This window comes from Cottoperca gobio, chromosome 6 (assembly GCF_900634415.1).
Source record: "Cottoperca gobio chromosome 6, fCotGob3.1, whole genome shotgun sequence".
In the NCBI taxonomy this organism is placed as follows: Eukaryota; Metazoa; Chordata; class Actinopteri; order Perciformes; family Bovichtidae; genus Cottoperca; species Cottoperca gobio.
The window spans coordinates 4,986,791-5,007,259 of record NC_041360.1 but is presented as its reverse complement, the minus strand read 5'-3'; the positions used below and the strand labels follow the sequence as shown (position 1 = coordinate 5,007,259).

At 40.0% G+C, this 20,469-nt stretch overlaps 2 protein-coding genes across 7 annotated transcripts in view; both read right to left on the bottom strand.

Annotated features, from left to right (window-relative positions):
• edc4 (enhancer of mRNA decapping 4) overlaps positions 1 to 8,484 on the bottom strand; it is a 32,389-nt gene extending 23,905 nt beyond the window's left edge. For all 4 annotated transcript variants that reach the window (XM_029433660.1, XM_029433663.1, XM_029433662.1 and 1 more), the window contains exons 1-4: positions 8,239 to 8,484; positions 6,399 to 6,561; positions 6,149 to 6,260; positions 259 to 358 (exon numbers count right to left, since the gene is read on the bottom strand). In XM_029433660.1, coding sequence (XP_029289520.1) covers positions 259 to 358; positions 6,149 to 6,260; positions 6,399 to 6,561; positions 8,239 to 8,326 — 463 coding nt within the window. In that variant the 5' untranslated portion in view covers positions 8,327 to 8,484. The remainder of the gene's footprint in view (positions 1 to 258; positions 359 to 6,148; positions 6,261 to 6,398; positions 6,562 to 8,238) is intronic.
• Positions 8,485 to 11,791: 3,307 nt separating this feature from the next.
• Positions 11,792 to 17,903, bottom strand: nutf2 (nuclear transport factor 2). 3 transcript variants are annotated; one of them, XM_029434555.1, is made up of 5 exons: positions 17,771 to 17,903; positions 15,877 to 15,998; positions 14,201 to 14,272; positions 13,690 to 13,788; positions 11,792 to 12,737 (listed from the first exon to the last, which is right to left on the bottom strand). In XM_029434555.1, exons 2-5 carry the CDS (start codon positions 15,973 to 15,975, stop codon positions 12,624 to 12,626), a joined length of 384 nt encoding a protein of 127 aa, XP_029290415.1. In that variant the 5' UTR covers positions 15,976 to 15,998; positions 17,771 to 17,903; the 3' UTR covers positions 11,792 to 12,623. The 3 variants fall into 3 exon arrangements, with proteins under 3 accessions (XP_029290415.1, XP_029290417.1, XP_029290416.1); XM_029434557.1 differs by lacking the exon at positions 17,771 to 17,903 and adding an exon at positions 17,525 to 17,645; XM_029434556.1 differs by lacking the exon at positions 17,771 to 17,903 and adding an exon at positions 17,417 to 17,555.
• Positions 17,904 to 20,469: the final 2,566 nt, after the last annotated feature.

Genomic DNA, 20,469 nt, shown 5'->3' with positions numbered 1-20,469 from the left:
GGTGAAAGAGAACATTTTGTTGTGTTTCTACACTGTATTTTGATTTGTTTAGAACGGCTTTAATTCAAATACTTGAAAAAAAACTTGTATACAATGTACATCTATGGTTACAGTTTTTCAAATGCTTTAGGTAAAAACAAAATGAAAGCATTATATTATAAACAGTACATACCATGTATTTTGACACTAATTGTGTGTGGTAGTTTGACATCTCACGTGCTATTTGAGGTTAGAAATTACAGGCACTCCAGGACTCACCTCTGATGGCGTAGGCCAGGAAGGAGTTGGACACCGCTATCAGTCTGCCATAATAATACTTGTGTTCCCAGTCGTACTTAGCAACAGGTTGAATCTTCACCTGAAGAGAAAACATTTTTTACATTCAAAATTAATAAATGCTCTCTGAACAAAAGGTTATGATATTGTAAACATGATGCTGTGGCCTACAAGAACCAAAAGCCAGACCATTCAAAATGAAGCACTAAACTCATAAAAACGTCTGCAAAAAATGTAATTCCTTCAACAAAAAAAAAAGAAAAGAGTTTTTCCATTGTAATTGTAGGGATTCAAGGATCTGAATGTTTCAAAAGCACTGTAGCTTGTCACTTGTTGATGTATACACTTTAAAGGTTCTCTTTGTAACTTGCAGAAAATCATTGTTATTATTGACACCTGTGGCCTTTAAGTGAACAGCAGTCAGCATTCTGTTGCTCGCGCTCGTACAGAGTCCACACATTTTTGTGGTTTTAGCTGGCTACCATTAGCTAACGTTAGCTTGCAAAATCATGTCTTGAATGGATATCGTCAGCTAATTCATCCCGACCCCCGGGCCGATCTGGCTGCTAATTGTCAAGCTCGCAAATGACCGTATAAGCTAACCATTATGAAGCAACGCCAGATCCATGCAGTGTAGTTACAGCTAGATGGCTAACCGCTAGCTGACGTTACGGCTAACTGCTAGTTACCCTGCCTTGCATTGCTCTTGGCTAACTAGTGATAAGCAATCGTAAGTTATACACCTTTGCTTTGTAATGTTGAATCATTTATTGTTGACTGAAATCCAGTGGTTGAAATAGTTACTTAAGTAAAAGTAATAGTAATAATGGAAATACTCTTACAAGTAAAAGTCCTGTATTAATTTTGTAACCATCAAAATATACTTAAAGTACCAAATTTAAATCTACTCATTATGCAGAATTTTCTAAATATATACATCATTGAATTATAATTAGTAAACCATTAACCTAGTCTTAAGGGGTGGGGGAATTTACCCGAAAATACCTACAAACGACATACCCAAAGTAAATTGAAAGCTGCTCTACAACCATTTGCACCAGCTGCATGATTTTGGTCTCATTCAAAAGATAATTCTCTTATTGTTCTTGCAAAACATTGAAGACTCACTCCAAGTGCTTCTGGCACTGAGTAATAGTGGTCTGAATATACTGAATTTGAAGAAAATAAACTCCACCTGAAGTTTGTTGTTGAAAAAGATGTCTGAAGATGGGTATAGCTCAGGGGTCAGGAACCTATGGCTCTTTTGATGACGCAATATGGCTCACAGACTATTTTGCGAGGATGATGGAGCGAGAGATTGGCTGGAGAATCGGAGCAGCGGGGGCGGTACTGCAGTCGCTTTACCGCACCGTTGTGACGAAAAAAGAGCCGAGCCAGAAGGCAAAGCTCTCAATCTACCAGCCGATCTTCGTTCCTACCCTCACCTATGGTCATGAAGGTTGGGTCATGACAGAAAGAACGAGATCACGGGTACAAGCGGCCAAAATGGGTTTTCTCAGACGGATGGCTGGCGTCTCCCTGAGATAGGGTGAGAAGCTCAGCCATCCGTGAGAGACTCGGAGTAGAGCTGCTGCTCCTTTGCGTTGAAAGGAGCCAGTTGAGGTGGTTCAGGCATCTAGTAAGGATGCCACCTGGGCGCCTCCGTAGGGAGGTGTTCCAGGCACGTCCAGCTGGGAGGAGACCCCGGGGGAAGACCCAGGACTCGGTGGAGAGATTATATCTCCTCACTGGCCTGGGAACGCCTTGGGATCCCCTAGTTGGAGCTGGCGGATGTGGCCCAGAAAAGGGAAGTTTGAGGTTCCTTACTGGAGCTGCTGCCCCCGCGACCCAACCCCGGATAAGCGGTAGACGATGGATGGATGGATGGATTTTCATTGTCAGAGCCAGATGTTTGGAATCTTTTATTAGCTGTCAGTTTAATGTTTGGGGATCTTTGGAAACCCTCAGTGAGTGAAGGTGTGCATCAGTGAGACGACTCCTGTGTGGGTTTTTGTTCATCTTCATCACAGAGAAAAGCTGCTCACACAGGTATGGGCTTCCAAACATGCTAAGCATCTGAGTGGCATGAAGGTTGAGGCATCATTTCGGGGAGGACGCTTGGAGCTCCATTTGGATGTTCACAGATGCTGTTTCCACATCAACTGCAAACGGGTTGCTGAGCAGTTCAATTATAATTTCTGAGCTAGAAATTCGGCAAATGCGGAATTTCACAGCGGTCGAGAACAGAGCGGTGGATATGGTTTGTCGGTGTTTGTAAACACGTAGTGACCAAAGTTTCCTTGCTGCATTAGAGTCTCCCAGAGGCGCAGCTTGGCATCATACATGTCCGTGATCACAGTGCCCTGAAGCTGGAGGTTTAACAGTGAGATGCTTCGTTATGTCGCACAAAAAGGCCAGCTCATATCGCCACTTTTCATCCCAGATATCTGTGGCGTCCTGCTTTTCTAAAACTGGCAGATTTCCTCACGCAACTCGAAAAATCTAATCAGCACTTTCCCTCGACCCAGCCATCACATGTTCAGAATGTGTATTTCCCCGTGGTTGTGCCATGCATTGATTTAATTACCAAAACCGGCGGGCCAGTTATGATCGACATATGATATTTTCTCGCGGGCCGGATATAATTGCCTTGAGTTTGACACCCATGCAGTAAACACTGAAACGTGCACATAAATGAGATAAATAACATAAGCGTTTAGTTTATTTAATAAAAGAGAACCTGTTCAATGAAACACTGATAGCTCTTTTAGTACTCTGCGACATGTTATACTTTAAAAAATGCACGCATAAAGTTGCATTAAATTTTATTAAATATATGGCTATCAAAACTATTTGGCTTTTATGGCTCTCCCAGCCAAAAAGGTTCCCGACAACCTGGTATAGCTGGTAGGTAAGAGCTGGAAAACACAATAGGAACATAGAATCAAGTATTACCAAGTTCAGGTTCAAATTTCAGATAACAGGGACAAAAACTAATTAGACAGGTTTTTCTAAGAGTAACACCAGGTGTTCACAAGCTGTGCATTTGGAGATATAATATTTATTGATAAAAAAGGACATAAATAACTATTGGCCTTTACTATAAATAACTATTATATACCCAATATTCCCTATCAGTAGTAATGACTACTGACATTTTATTTTGTAATTAATAAATACAATTTTGAAAAAATAACAACATTTGTAAAAATAAAACCATGGTTGTCACATGTCTAAAGCTTCATCATTGGCTACTCCAGGGCTATTCAACTTCATTAGCAAGTGGGCCAAATAGGAAAATCACTGGGGGTTCATGGTCCATACAATACTTTGTTAATCAATCACTACAAATAACTCTTACTTACAGTAGTGTTAATAGTTACCAATACGTGAAATGAACTCGTCACGTGCATCCTTTTTTTCACTTTAATTGTATCACCATTGCAGAAAAGCAACCAGTCCAAACTAAAAAGTAGGAAAGCTATGGTTACAAGGCTTGACACAAAAGTGCAAAATGTTGCATCTTTAAAACGGTCACGAGCAAACTGCAATACCTCAATGGGAATGCTGAAGCCTTGGAATCTCTCAGTAAAGTTCTCAGTCAATTTTGTCATGAAGTCTGTCATGACTGGTGTTTGCTCCAGGTGATGTGCTCATAAATGCAGAGTTGTGGGAAACGCGGCAGTTTTGTTGTCATTAGGTCTGTTTTGAAGATTGTTAGCTTTGTCTTGAAGGCACAAAGTCTTTCAACCAATTCAGCGATAGACTTTTCACGCCCCTGCAGTTGGAAATTCAAAGTGTTCAAGTGTCCAGAAATGTCACACAGAAAGTAGACTTCTGCCATAAACTGTTCATCCAACATGCGCTCCAAGAGGTTTGTAGCTCGTTTGTGTTTACACATGCGATGGAAAGACACAATCATCTGGCGAAGCTCACAGAAACGGTCCAGGACTTTTCCTTTGCTGAGCCATCGGACATCGTTATGGACGAGTAAGTCTGTGTGTTCAACAAACGTGTCAGCAAGCAGCTGACGGAACAGGCGATGTCATAGGCTGGAGGTTGAGCAAATGAAATTCACAATGCTCATGACAGTGTCCATGGTGTTTTTCAAATCACCACTGAGCTTTGCACACAACACAGATTGATGAATAATACAGTGTAAATACTGCATATGTTTAACGGTTTCCATGTCAGTAAAGCGCCTCTTCTGTCTGTCCAGGCTACACGCAGGAATGTTATCATCCCTATACTTTCCTTCTCCGTTCCTCTGAGCCCACGGGAAAACTGGCAGAAAACGAGTCGTGACTTGTAGTGCCTCTTCAACTTGTATTCCTTCATCACGTAAATACATTCGTTGCACAATAAACACACAAGTTTTTTACTTGCAAAGGTTTTTTTTGCTGGCAATGTAAATAAATATTTCTCAGTCCATTCGCTCTGGAATTGCCGATTTTCACAATCAACTTTACGTTTCTTTGGCTTGGAGAGAGACATCTTGAAGCGTTAGCTTGCCTAGCTAAAGTAAGAGAGTGACTTTCTCTGTAGCCCACCAACCTGGTGTGCAACGCGATCTTAACTGAGCCAATGGCAGGTGCTGTTCCCCCCAGACGCGGGCAAAACGGACGGGCCTCATTCAAATTAATGGAAGAACCTGCGTTTTCGCTGCATCGCCGGATTTGGTGTGAATCAGGCCTTAGTTATATTTATGCTATACATGCCAGCCCGATTTGCAGGCAACCTCTTGCGGGCCAGAAAATAGTTCAGAAGGGCCGTATTCGGCCCACGGGCCGCTAGTTGAGTAGGCCTGGGCAACACGATACACGAGTCAGTGGGAAACTGGGCTGCTGCTGGCTCCGTCTGTAAACAAAAGAATAGGGCTGGCACTTCCTTATCAAGTTGACACTTATTGGCTATTGAATGTTGTCGATAAGGCATGGAAGCTCCGATTGGCTCAAATTAAGTGTGAATCGAAAGGTCAGAGTTCGGCATCCGGTTAGCAATTATCAAAATAGCACTAATAGCTTGATACATGCCGTTTTTACCGTGTTTGATCGCAAAATTAAACGCATCGATCAGCTGATTTCAAAGATTGCAACAGCTGTTCATGGGCTTTTATCAATGTGACGATGTTCAAGATGGATATATTTTTACTGGAAACAATCTCTGTAACGACACAGTTTCTTTTGGATGATTACTGATTACAGGATTATGATGAGATAGGTGAGTTGGCTCAAAGTTATGAGTTTGATTGTGAGTTTGTTTGCTTGTGTGAGATGCCATAATGTACTTGCTGTTGTGATTTTGATCTCAAAACAGTTTTGCTCACTAAATAGACGAGATTCTAAGCTTTCGAACGACATGTGGCATTGCGTAACAACTCCATCATGGCGGACTGTAAAAAACACAGGGCAAGATACAACCTCTCTGAAAATGCAAAACTATCACATGATGGTGGGCCGTCCACCCGTTAAGAGGTTAATGTGTACACCATTTTAATTTTGCAGCTGGTAAATGTAGCGCTAACTTGAATTACTTTTTATACTGCCAGGTGTCTTAATCTATAATAGTAAATCACAATTCATTAGTTAATTTATATTTTGTATTAATAATATGAACCTGCAAAGTAACAAGTAACTAATGTTTTTGGATAAATGTAGGAGTAAAAAGTACAATATTTGTTTCCAAATTGTAATGGAGTAGAAGTAGAAAATGGAAATACTCAAGTACAATTTTGAGGTACTTTTACTTTACTTAAGTACAGTAGTTTCAAGTTACGTTACAATTCGTTCACAGATTGGCAATAAAAAAAAAGATTACTACATGTAAAATGTTACACAGAGAACCCTTTGTTGCTGATGAATTGGCTTCTTACCTTGTTGCTGCCACGAGCCTTGCTGTTGATGCTGGAATCTTGACTCGCCACAATCTCCACGTTGTTGGAGGTGATGGGGATAGAGGTGGAGCCATCATCACCAGAAAGGCAGCTGAAATTGCAGCACAAACATTTAAGTTTAATATGGAATTAGTTTCTTTAAAAAAGTGTTACTTTTTAATTATCAAAAAGAAAAGAGACATCTTTGTGATTATGATACATGTGATAAAGTCAGCCAGAACAAACTCACATTATCTGACACTCCTGAGTGCTGCAGAGGTCTGTGGAGATCGGTCTGGTAGATTCTGACATAATTGACCGATCAGTGCTTCCTAGAAGGCCTACTGCTCCCAATAACCCGTTCAGCTCTCCATTAAAAGATGGAATTCTCGGAACATCAGTTGAAGGTGCATCTGAGGAAAGACATTGAATGCAGGGGTTATGTTAGATGTCAATTAAAACCTAGCAGGGGAATTCAAAGCCTGCAAAGAAGTAAGATTTGTTCTGAAGGTTTCTCATTGTATTATTTGACAGCACTCACAGCCCAATACAGATTCATAAAATTTATGCAAATGTGTAAAAAAAATGTAAAACTTTTAGTGTTTCAAAAATTCACATTTGGACTAAAGCTTTTCTTGTTGGAAAGTCTGAATTTCCAACATTCCATTTGTAAAGCCGCACTCGGATGATATCAATATTCCAGAGAGGTGGTTCTATAAAACACAAGGATCATCCATATCCTAGAGATTTAATAGTATAATATTATTAGTGCTATTAAATTGTTTAACTATAGTTTTATTTAATATATTTAATTATTTAGACAGAACATACTCATTCATACTGTTCCTACAGTAAGGAGAACGTGTCTGCAAGATGCTAATTACACCATTCTCCCTTGCAAAATACTTTTTCTTTTAAATATATTTCAATAAGTCAGAGCAGGAAAACCGCAGGTGGAAATATTAACACTTATAATGACTGCATTCAATTGATGTTTACCAGTTCCAAAGCCCTGCTTATGTGCATGCTGGCTTACAAACATTACAGTCAAATAATTGACTGACACATGTCAGTCAAACAGAGCCATAATTAATGTTATTCATTTCACCTGTTCTTTACCTGTCTTAAGTGTAGGGTTCAAAAGAGCCACTTGAGTATTTGACATGATAAAAGTTGCCACACCTTTAATCACATGATAAAATAACAATCATATTTCTGTATCAAGTATGTAGCAATAGTTTCTGCTCCTCCACAGTCTATAATCCTATAATTATGTGTAGCTATGTAAATGTTGTATACTCTTGAAAACAGCGTAAAACAGGAGCAGGATACTGTTTACATTCACTGAATGGAAGTGAAACCTGTGTTTTGTGTTTCTTCTTCCTCCCTGAAGCCAATAATGTATGTGTTACAATACGTGATTCATTTCGACAGGTGTGAGTTTCTAAGTGGTCGAGTATTACTAGGCTGTGGGAACCACAAACAAACCTGAAATCAATGAGTGTATCCAAATTGTCCAAGAACACCGACCTTCTACGCAGTTGAGTGCTCAAGCTAATTCTTGATAACGTTAGCAGTAAAAATAAATCTGGCTAAACGATGCAGTATAAAGATACACTTAAGTTTACTGCTTTGAAATCACAAATAAGCAGGTGCTCCAGAGATCATTTCGATTGAAGAGATATTTGTTTGACTTTTTCGTCGCCTCAATGCAAAAGACCCAGCTTTCTTACCCCAGAAAATAGATTGAGACATAAGCTAGCTCGTAACATAGCTAACACTTGGGACGATAAAATACAAGACCTTTCCGACGCAGCTAGCGCTATAACATTACGGAAAGATAAGAACACATTCTTTGTTTTGCGGAAATTAATGAGAAAATATATATATGTACATTCATTGACAACACACATTGTGCTTCCATGCAATGGGGTGGCTTTCGTTAACAGGTAGTGAAACAGCTAACTTTACTGCATAGTAGCGCGCTAAACCAACTCACGGTACCGATTTAGCTAGATAGCTAGCTAGCATTCCATTAGCTTCTGCGGCCTAAACTAGCGCAGCCGCTTTTTATTCCCGGTTCAACTTACCGGTGATGTTCCCGGGACGGTCGAGCTTGAGAATGTCCCGGAGATGCTGGGTCGCACCCTCAATATCTATATTAGAATTGGACGCCATGTGTGAGGGAAAGGGGAAACTGGGTTAATTTAGGGAGAGAGAATAATTTCTTGTTTGATGCGATGCTGTCAGTGTTCTCTTCGTTCACCCAGAGCAACCGTCTAAACTTCCGTTATGTCCGCGCCGTAGTCTCCGACTTGTGTCTGAGTCAGGTCATTGGTTCCTACCTCAACTTTTTGAGGTCTATGGTACACAACAAGGCATGATGTCGCCCTCAAGCCTTTCTTTTAGAAATTACCCGTTCTAATTAGAATTATTTTTTCTCCTACCTGTCAACCTACATGTGAGAGTGTTACAAGGCGTTTTTATTAACTAGAATGACCAACCATTCAGGGGACCGGGGCCCCCTTAAAGTTGACCCATATTGGACTAAAGACACAGATATCCCCTCATAAATAAACATAACAGTATGGTTTTCTGATAATCAGAAAGCAAACAAACAAAGTTATCCAGCAGATTTCTAAATATATGTTGGGTAGGTCAGTCTAACACATGAATCCTTAATGTTACCTTTGATTAAAAACAGGAAATTAAAACAAAATGTCATCATAACTAAGCCCAAGTCAGAAAAAATGTGTAGTGCAAACTAAGTCTTGAAGGTGTGAAGATCTTGACTTTTTTACTTTGAAGCCACTGGTCCATGCCTGATGAAGCTTTGACCATCACATTTGGACATTTGCTGTGAATCACTCCAATGATGCAAGCACATCGCCCAAATCAACCATGAGTTGATTAAGATGTCTTGGGAAAGTAAATGAAGTGGAAGGTCCCTTTGGATTCTACCCAATGCTGCTTCAGACCAACAGACAACCCCATACCAAGCCACCTGGCGTACTGAACTGTGACATAGCCTTTTGATTTCTTCAGAGGTCGGGACATCGTCTTCAACTTTGAATGGTTCTTCCATTTGAGTTGTTGCAGCTGCCCATGTTATGAATTGGTATTTAATGCTTTAATTATGATGTATTTAATATGTTTGCACAATTGTTGTATTTGATTGCTAATCATCTCTCAATTTTAATTATTTTCTGTACTGCCTTGGCAATATAGGTTTCATTAGCTAATCCTGCACTGACTTTCTCCCCACATAGATATGGAGATGGAGAAACTCAGGATACATATCATCTATTTTTGTAAGTTTGCAGTTGGCTGTTTAGCAGATTGTTTGGGTCATTGATTTATTATTCGTGTCACTGATGTTATTATTCCCCTGCTGGTGTGAAGTGACCATCAGTTTGCCAGTCACTAGATTCACAATTCAAATGTAAAGTTAAAACTCATAAGTAGCTTTTAGTTGCATTGAATATGTGGTTTTGTTGTGTTTTCTTTTGTCATTGATTCTATTTTTAATCAAATAATTTTCAGGAACACGAGACCTCAATTGCATCGGTTTCAGCTTCTGATTAACGTCCTCATAATGGGGTCCAACAGCTCTAAGAAGAATAAGATGAATTTGAAGGTCCATAAACACATAAAAAAACCTACAGCAGAGTATAGAAATACTTATGGAAAGACAAAGTAAAAAAAGAAAAAGTGCTATTAATTCAACAGAATAATTGATCACTGAAACTGTACAATTGGGAAAAGGGAATTCTGATTGGGATTATCAATATATGTGCTACAAAATGGGAAGGAATTGCAGAACAGTATTTTGTCTTGCCTCTCACTGTTCACAGTAAAACGTCATCAACTGCAAGAAACATAGTGTCGTCTTTCTTTAGGTGTGCAGAATACTTTTTTTGCTTTTGCGTTTGTTGGCTGTAGCTGCAGTAGAGCTTACGTTGTTTAAACATCTCTGTGCTGTTTCCTTGGTATCCACAGCTGTTTGATTTGCTGTTGCTGAGTGTTGTCCTCTTTGCTGGTTAACTGCAGTGAAGCTCTGAGAAATGTGGATGTGTATTAAGATGATAATCACTTGTTTGTAAAGGTTGCAAATATTCATCTAAAGAAAATGAATTGAGTGTTGTTATAGTTGAATGGATTTGGTTTTGTAGCCTTAAATTTAATAGTGCTATCATGCATCATTATTATCATCAATATTACACTATTAACTTTTGAGTTAAATGTTCTAAGTATTCTCTCCACAATGTCAAAAGTAAGAAGCAAAAAGCTTTGTGCTCAGAAAAAATATCCAATAAAATGAAGCAATGCGAGTGCAAAAACTCACAAATGCCCTGTGGATTAGAAGTTCCACATTAGAGCTGATAGACAAAACACCCAGACCAGATTGAAACACAAGACTCAGCTGTCTCATGCACCCAGCAGAAACAGTCAATTCTAGAGGAATAAATTATGAATGCATGAATGGGTATCCAACATACAGTAGGCATAACAAATGGAACATTGTGATCTCAGACCAGGCTTAAACCTTGAAATCATAACAATGCTTAGAGTATCAGGCAGAAATCAGAATCACTTCTGTTACAAGCCAAGGAAATATTTAAATGGTCTAATCCAGAGGTTTTCAATCCTTAATTTTACACCCATATACATTTCTCCCATATATTGATTTGGATAAGCCAATTAAACTAGATTGTGAAACATTAGTAGACACAGTTACATAGGCCATAGTTGATGCAAAACCTTATTCCTAATTTAGAGTTTCTTTTGTGCCGTTTCAGCAATGACTCTCAGACACCCAATATCTCTCAGGTCATGCTGTCACTACGGAAACAGGTGTATTGGAGATGTATGCTTTGCTTTCTGGAACATCTGCTTAACCAGCAGAGTTGTAAACGCTCAACACATGCCTGTATTCCTGCAGAGACCAGTCTGCCACAATTTATACTCGATATGTGTTTGGTTTGACCAATGATTTTGATGTCATAACCTCAACTGGCAATACAATCTGACGCCCTGTTCTCCAACCTGATGTAGTGTCTTCACAATTGGCCGTACAGTGACAACTTGTATAGAGGATAAACAGTATCTTTTAAAATATATGGTTACGCCTCACAAGGGACTCACCAATTCAATTGTAATGTGGATCGGTCACATCTGGCCGACACAGTCCAATTTAAAAAGGTCAGTATCAACCAAATTACAATCCAGCGGACCAGTAGCTGACAAGACTGTATTTGAAATACTCAATCAACTGAATAACAATAAATATAAACTAGGTATTGTCATCTTTCCAGCTGACCCTCTGTAGTAAGGTCACGCCAACTAATTTGCAAAAGGCAAAAATGATATGCACTTAAAGCTGAGGGAGGCAGTTTATTTGTGATTATGTGGTTGGTCAAAGTCTCCTGTCAAGGGCAACATTTTCTCAAGTCTACTTTTCTCTCAGACCACTTTAATTACAATATTCTTAAGAGGTTTTATGCCATTTTTGCCCAATGACGCAAGAAATATACCGCCTACCCCAGCTTTGAAGACTTGTGTTAAGACTTACTCTGGGGGGATAAATGAAGGATTGGGAAAACAATCAGCCAGAGACAGATATGGAGAGACAAGGCCACACCATTAAGAAAAAAGTCCAGGTTTTATTGTCTTTCTTGGCTGTAGTCCATGTTAACTGCCAGACATCTGTGTGTGAGAGAGAAAGAGAGAGATTGAGAGCGACAGAAAGAGCGAGAGCGATGGAGAGAGAGAGAGAATATGCAGGAGCCGATCACACAGCATGTTCAAATTCTATGTCCACCATGATTCTTTGGTTTGCGAGAGCAAAACCTGGCATGACACTGAATCATGGCAAAGTTAACAATTGTGTAAAGGAAGATAAAACGCAGTTAAAACACGCTGAGGCAACACACAAGTGGCATCTAAAAACAATTTAAAAACACAAGAAGTCGGAACTGATGAAGCAGACTGAACTGGAACATGGATCTATAAACCAGTCAACAACAGTGCTAACAGTACTGAGTCGACAGAAGTGGAGTTAACAGTGGAGTAGAATGGGTTAGAATTAAGCAAAGAAGGGTGGAGAGCAGAGCATGAGTCAATGGCGTCGGTCAGCTGTTTGTCTTTCTGGTGGCTTGAGTGTAGATATTGTAATGGGGGACTCCAGGGCCATGCAGATCAGCAGAGTGGCAGACAGGGGCATCTGATTGGTTCGCCGGCTCTCAGCGAAGAAACGCATTGCAGTTCTACTGGCTGGGGTGGTCTGAAAACCCACCTGGATGAGGTTCAGTGATTGACATCTAGAATCCGGTGTTTGCTTGTTTGCCAAGCAGGCAATAAATGAGACAGCAGGAGGGAGGGATGAGTGTTCTCTTCTCTCCTTTCCCTCCCTCCATACTTCATCACATGATGCCTATCACTATGGCTGCCCCTGCCCACCAGAGTGGGAGGGGGGTTATCCAAAGTTGTGAATGGCCAGCCTGAACATGTCATTGGTGCACACCCATGCATCGTTAATGTTCTTCAGGATGAAACTCTGATGGAAACCCATGATGGGGTCGTCATCTGCCTGCGAACACACAACAGAAATACTAGGGGTTCAGGACAGCAGTACAGTGATATCATGTATTAGTAGTACACATCAAAGTTGTGGAAAGTACCATTCAACCATTCAAGGAAAACAGTCGTGTAATTCTTTCTGTGTCAAGTCAGAGAAAATAATGCCAATTGCGTCACCTAGAGTATCTTGGCTTGGAGTCTACAAACAAAATTGAAAGCCCACTTTTAAAGGTCGGGTGAGGGTTTTGGAGGAAATGATAGATGAGCTCCAATCAAAGCTTTTAGTTTAGCTTAATTATAATATTAAATATTTTCAATTAGGATTTTGGCTTCCAACTATTTTGAAAACGAGATGTTTTCCGGTTCACAATGATTCTCACATTTTGTCTTGTTATGAATCCAGCGCACTCCTTTCCTTTACAGCTTTTAGGGGTGGCTGCTTGGTGTGGGAGGTTCCCCTCAAGGGACCTCTGCCTGGCACAGTCTGGCCTTCGCCAGGCGCATTTCCTCTGTGGCAGTGTAGTGCACAACTTTCCTCAGTGCGGGCCCCAGCAAACCCGTCTTGTAACACGGACCCCGTCTGGTTTACCATGCTTTGTGAGTGAGACTTTTTGCTGTCATCACCATTCATATCTATAGTTTTCTAATGGGTTAATGATTACATTTTGTACTAGAGCACACAATTGTTTACAAGAGCACAAAGTTCTTCATAGATCTAGCCTCTTAATTTTGCTCTCAAAGTGCACCAGAGAGATGCATTTAACTTTAAAATGTACAAATGTTTCTTTTTAAATGCATGATGTTTCCAAAGTCACTGAGTAATTGTTTTAAATAACGGTGACCTCATTATTGACTAAATTAATCATGGTTATGATTTTTGCCATAGTCGAGCTGCCCTATAAGATTGACTGCAAAACAAATGACATGCTTCAAAATAAGGTGTAAATGAAAGTGCTACTTACTTTTAGCTGTCCTACAACCATACTCAAGATGCAGCAGTCTGGAGTCGGCTGGTGGTCCTGCGCTGTTATACTGTGCGCTATTTTTGTGAAGGGTAGAGTCTGGCACACACAGAGAGGAAAAACACACAAGACAATTAATACAGTTATTTTAGACACAAGAAAATAAGAAATGAAAACATTTGACTATTTTCATTAAAACCTTTTAAAAAATGATAATATATAATAATAAGTATAATCGTCAATAAAACTGAACTATAGGGCTTTATTACCCCAAAAGGTTTGGGGAGAAATCTGATTATCCGTACTTGACTGCTGCATGTGTACACAGATTTTACAGTAATCAGGTTACTACAGTGCGTGTAAACGGTTTGTCCGATTACCTACATAACAACATTTCTCAGAATAACCTGGTTTCTGGTGTGCAGGTAAACCTAGTGCCTGACATTGCCAGTGTGTTTCTCACTTGGGCCACCCACCACCTATTACATGTGTATGTACCAGATAAACTCACAGTGAGTTTCTCAACAATTGCTCTTTTTCCCTGGAACTGCTGTCCTTCCCATGTGAGGCATGATGCATCAATCTGTGTGGAACAAGACAGAGATACAGAGAGAGAGAGACATACACTAGGGGTTATTATGACTAATTCATAACTACGTTGTGTTTTTGTTAGTTACACTGTACATAAAAAGTTCTGATGTCGAAAATGTGATGCATAAAACTAAAATAAAAAACAAAGTATCATTTGTTGGTGTATGACAACCTACTTACACACAAGTAAAGGCTAAATACACATTGTTCCAAAATGTATTAAGTACTAGCATGACCAAGGGCTGTAACAGTTTGTGTATTCGTACCGAACCGTCTTGGTACAGGGGTCAGGATTCAGTGAACGCAGAATACACAGTATGTAGTTTGAAACGCGTAATGCATATCTGTACACCGTTACCAACAGCTGTTGGGGTTAGATGACCAGCTGATTGGCGTGTGAGTCAGTCACACTATAACGAGCACAAATGAAACGCAGAAGAGGGAAGATCCACGTCGTACGGTCGGGTACAACAGCAACGGAGAGAGTTCTTTATGTTTGAGTTTGTATTTTCAGTGTCATAGCATAAACAATGCTTTTCAATGTTATAGCCTATTGCAGTGTTTCCCCTAACGGGGCCCCACGCCCCCTCTGAAATTCAAGGTGTGTTTTTTTTTGTTTGTTTTTTAATAAATATTCACAACTCACTTTTCACATTGAACAGGTGCTCTTTTATTAAATAAACTAAATGCTTATGTTATTTATCTAATTTATGTGCACGTTTCAGTGTTTACTGCGTTGCTTCGCGCATTCACATTCTCTCCTCCGCTCGGTTTTGTGAAGGGCAGTCTTTCACACACTCACACACACACGCACGCACACCTACAGTCAGAGACAGAGCGGAGGAAAGGAGAGGAGGAAACTAAATAGAATCCGCGCACGGACCTCAACCAGCCCAGACTTTTGACTGTATTTGACACTTGCACTACTGTCTGTTTGAATAAAATGAAGAGAAACCTATCCTTATGAATTTGTTTTTGACCACTGTACCGAACCGTGACTTCTGTGCACCGTTACACATGTATAACTTAGGCATTACAGTTCATTTGTTTTATTTTTACATAACTTGTACCAGTTGATTTTTGCTCCTGCCCAAACGTACTCTTTTTAATTCAATCAGCAGCTCCATTTTTATAAGATGAGTTGTTGTTTTTAATTAAACTTAAACCTAGCAATGAGTAGACTAATTTTGCTAAATTTGGCAATACTCTGGCCGTGCTGCGCAATGATGTGTCCTCATCTATTCGTGAAGCTAGGATATTATCTATGACAATGATAAATCAAATGAAAGCACACTGTGGAAACACACACCACCACTGTGAAAACGTGAAAAGAAAAAAAACATTGATAGAGTTGGTGTCTAATGAATAGTTAATAATGAATCCATTATTGATAAAGCGAGACCACATAAAAACAGACCACACTCCTATTTAAGCAGGCTCTTTCTTCAATTACATATCCACATCTAGTGTAGGTAGGAAGTACCAAAAATCGTGTTATGTTATTGTTGCATTGATTAAAACTTACTTCCAAAGTGCAGCCCAGGTCAGCCCTGTGTTAAGACATTAACTGAACGAACGCATGGTTGTCACACTCACATATATGGATCCGAGTTGTGATCTGTCAGAGTCAAACATCTGGTAATAGTGCTGCACAAAGCTGGATCCTATCTGCTCCCACAGAGGCTGGTCCACCATCCTGAATCACCCTGCAACACACACTGGGAAGATGGAGAGAAGGAAGGGGAGCCAGTCAGAATGGCTCCTTATTCATTTCCATGATGCCACTAAGTTGATTGTCTAAAAGATTACTTAAAATAATGCAAGTCATATGCTATGGCCTAACTTAACACCTATAGGAGAACTGACAGGTGTTTCTAATATTTTTTCCACCCTATTTATATCAGTAAATATTCATTTAAAAAGGGACCGTATGTAGGATTTGGCGGCATCTAGCGTTGCGGTTGCAGATTTCAACCAACTGAATACCCCTCCGCTCACCCCTTCCTTTACAAGACTACGATAACAAGCCACTGAGTGCAAAACTGTGGTAACGCCGTGAAATATTTCTGGACCTTCGCCTCGCTCAAAAGCCATCCTTACCATAACACTACTATTTTAGGAGTAATGAAATACAGGCGGCAGATGGCGTTACTGACGCTTTACAAGTTTCTGGGACAACTACGGTGGCCTTCAGGTACTGTAATAACTAGAGCTGGCGTTTGGTTTGTCTGTTCTCAGCTACTGCAGAAACATGGCGGTGCAACATAGCAGACACTGTGGAAGAGGACCAGCTCCCTATGCACATATGAAGGGCTCATGTTTCAGGTGATATATACTAATGAAAACATAGTTATGAATATTATATTCCATTTCTGCTAAAAGATCCCCCTAAATACTACATACTGTCCCTTTAATAGTAAAAACACTTACCTAAATTATTTTCATCAGAAATATAATATAAATACAGTTACATTACAATAAGTAACCTTCAAGGCAACTGTGATTACGAAATGCTGCAATATTAAGATAAATGCAATATATAAACCCAGTGTATAACCTCATGATGTCCAGACCATAAGAATAGTGTCAATAAGCAAAAAATATAACCTATCCGGATAACATAAATGTATCTTCACTAGAAACAAAACTGTTATCACTTAGTTATTTTCTGTAAGAAATGCACTACTACCTTGATGCTGATCACAATTAAAACAACAACAACAACAACAACAAAAAACTGTCAGACTCAAAGTTTGTACAAAAACATTTTAACTATTCTAACCAGCCAAGTTTTGCTAAACACGCCGCACTGCTCTCTCCGCTTGGGTGACACTGACAGCACAAGTCATGTGCTTGAACATAACGATACACTGTTGTTACTGGAACAATCTGAGAGCTCTGAAAATTAGCGATGAAGTCGAAACAACATGCCATACATACCAACGGGACATAAATAGTTATAGGACCGGTTAAAAATAGTGAAGGCTAGAGGAAATAAGCTTGTTTAGAACGTTAATAAATGGAAAAGCTCTTGTAGCGTTATGGTTAATGTAAGCTAACTAGCTGCTACTAGCTTGTGAACAGTTTTGTTTGCTAACATTGACTTAGCCTGTGTTAGCGAAGACACTTTATATACCTAGCATGCCTCCCCGTCAGTTAATGTTAGACGTCAGATACATTATATTTCCAAGCGTAGGCTTATTGGCTGGCTGGCTTTGGCCTTTTCACCGGTTGCTAAAAATACCCCGTCTTCTCCAAGTGTTGATGCCTGCTCCGGCCCGCGCGCACAGCTCTGGAACCCCAGAGCAGCTACCCTACATAGGCGTGCCCAACGTTAGCCCTAAACCGGGTAGGAGCAGCCAATTGAACTACTTATGATACCTCATATATGTTCAAATGTCAGACTAAACTAGCCGCTTTTTGTTTTCGCACATGTTTCCATTCACTATTCTATAAGACTATTTATTAAAAATAAGTAATAAAAACTTACCTCTAACCAACGCCTAGGCCGGCTTCACGATCGCTCAGTGCAGTGTCTGCTCCCCTACCAGGGCTACGCACTCAAGCCGTAACTGGCCCGTTGGTTTGTGGGTATTGTAGTCTTAATGTACGAACAATTTTCGACTTGGTTTGTTTGAAGGGCTTGAACGTTATAGAAGTAAAACATAACAGAAGGAGTTGTTGTAGCTTTTGTACGTAAAGCAGAGAACAGTTAACTTAATTGAACCTCTGTTTGATGATGTTATGGCCTAATGCATTTTGCATACATTATTGCAATATAAATGTAAAAATAAGTTACTTATCAATCAGGGCTACCTTTTTATTGGTTTCCCGTCTGCCGTGCGATTTTTGTCCTCCCGGGTTAAAATTGGTCTGGTTTGATTTTTGTCAAAGCATAAAGTATAAATACCCATTGCTGTGTTACACCTTTTTAGCCAACTTAATTCCAACTTATTACTACAAGTTGTACACTTCTTTTTGGAATGTATGATAAATAAACCTAATTTACATGCAGGAAATCTACTTGTTTTCCTCTGGTCTTAACTATAGTCAAAAATATTCATAATTTCTGCTTTTTTTCACAGATCAGTATATGTCAAAGTTTAGTCAGGATAATTGTTTTGAAGGCTTCATTTCTTTTGAAATGGCAGTACAAAATGACACCTGTTGTCTTCTGGTTTGATCATTTATACAGCATACAATATAAACTATTACCCAATTCTTTGTTACAAGGTTTTAGCAACTTTATTCCACATTAACACAATTACTTTTTTTTGGACTTAATGGTCAATAGTAATGGATTTACATGAAATTCTCTTACACTTTTGAGTAAAATAAGAATTAAGCAGAAATTATGAGTTATTTGTATTATCATATAGGCTACTGGTATATGTCAAATATCAGCCAGCAGACCAGAATTGACTGATGCAAATTTATTCACAAATAACAGAGAGCAAAAAAAGGGTAAATTATTTTATTTAAAAAGAACAGTCACCCTTTTGTGTGTGTGTGTGTGTGTGTGTGTGTGTGTGTGTGTGTGTGTGTGTGTGTGTGTGTGTGTGTGTGTGTGTGTGTGTGTTTGTGTGTGTGATGTTTGCCCTTGTATATTTGCATGTTCCACATAGCCGGTCCTGGCAATACATGCTACCCAGATTTTTATGAGATACTTACCCGGTTTACTTGGCATGTACTGTTTGAAGGCACAGCGAACTCTGTAGGGGACCAGGCCCTCATCCACAGTCGCATCGGACTAGACTGGGCATGCCATAAATTAGCCATAGCGTCTTTACTGTATCTGTATGCACCAGCTAGAATCAAAATACCAAGATTTGCCTGTAGGTTCATCTCACTCCACTTGTTGCTGTACACATGTCGCCCCTCCCTGGTTTGTCATGTTCAGCAATATCCTTTCAATTGGCTCTGGCAGAAATAGCTCAAAAGTGGACTTTATCCCATCAACACGAGACACTGCATACCTTGTTGGACCCCAGGGGCTCCTCTTTCTCGCCTCTCCCAATATGCATCGTCTGTCACTGTGAGGGATGGAAGACCAGAGCCAATTTCCATCCTTTGACTGGAAACGGTCTTCCATCTCAGCAGGTTCCCCTTCCTCATCAGGTGATTCCTCCTCTTCATCAGTTGAAGTATTAGCCTGATCATTTTTTGTGTTGTCCTCTACTGCTGACACTTCTTTTACTTCTGCAGGTTTCCTTCTCTCGTCCTCAACTGGGTTCCAAATTAAGTCAAGGATCTTCAGCCTATGTATAAAAGTATAGCGCCTCTTCATTGTGCTGTCTCAGACAAAAAATTGTGTTTGTGTGTGTGTGTGTGTTCATCTGCTGGAAAGCACAATAGTGTGATCCATAGCACCACCGGGTCATAATTGACCTGGGGAGACCACAGATGCTATAAATCATGCTATAATTGCAGATGTCTCTGTGTGTGTGTGTGTGTGTGTGTGTGTGTGTGTGTGTGTGTGTGTGTGTGTGTGTGTGTGTGTGTGTGTGTGTGTGTGTGTGTGTGTGTGTGCAGTGCCTTGTGTGAAGTTATTTGGATCAGCAGCTCTGTAGAAAACCCAGTCAGCCCGGCTGGACTTTGGTTAGCGCATGCGCTAAGCTGTAGGAGGGCAAGTAGACAGGCATCAAAATCCACAGAATATGTCTGCTAATGGCTCCTATGGGCGTTACTGGTGAAAGAAATGAGGATGTGTTTGTGTGTTAAACACGTAGCACCTTATCTGTACCGTAACAGTATAGGTCCCCGGAGCTGCCTAAAAGGTGTGCCGCCCTTTAAATGAAGACGTCTATGATTGTGCCTCAAACCCGGGGCATACACATTTCATGGGGCTTTAACTTTATTGCGTCATGATGTGTACATTTTAGCTTTGCTAACGTAAAAGGATGCATAGACTCACTTTGAAACCCAAGAAGCAGCTGCACAAGCACATCCCAAATGGGCACTGCACTAGTTTGAATAAAACGGCCACAATTCAATGAGAGAAATGGTAATTATTTGTTGTTGTTGATTCTATAACTGTGTTCTCATATGAACTCCGGACAATATCCAGAGAATCAGGTCCACACATTATCTAAAGTTTCTTTTCTGCACCTTGTGTCGCATCCTGTTATTTGTCATGGTTTGGAGCCAATTTATGACAGCCAACAACATGCAAATTCGCTCGCCTCTCTA

Coding starts and splice junctions, on each gene's coding strand:
- nutf2 (XM_029434555.1), bottom strand. CDS start 15,975: ATGGTGGACCAGCCTCTGTGGGAGCAGATAGGATCCAGCTTTGTGCAG. Junction 13,789..14,200: donor CAATTGTTGAGAAACTCACT/GTGAGTTTATCT, acceptor TGTGTGTGCCAG/ACTCTACCCTTCACAAAAAT. Junction 12,738..13,689: donor TGGTTGTAGGACAGCTAAAA/GTAAGTAGCACT, acceptor GTGTGTTCGCAG/GCAGATGACGACCCCATCAT.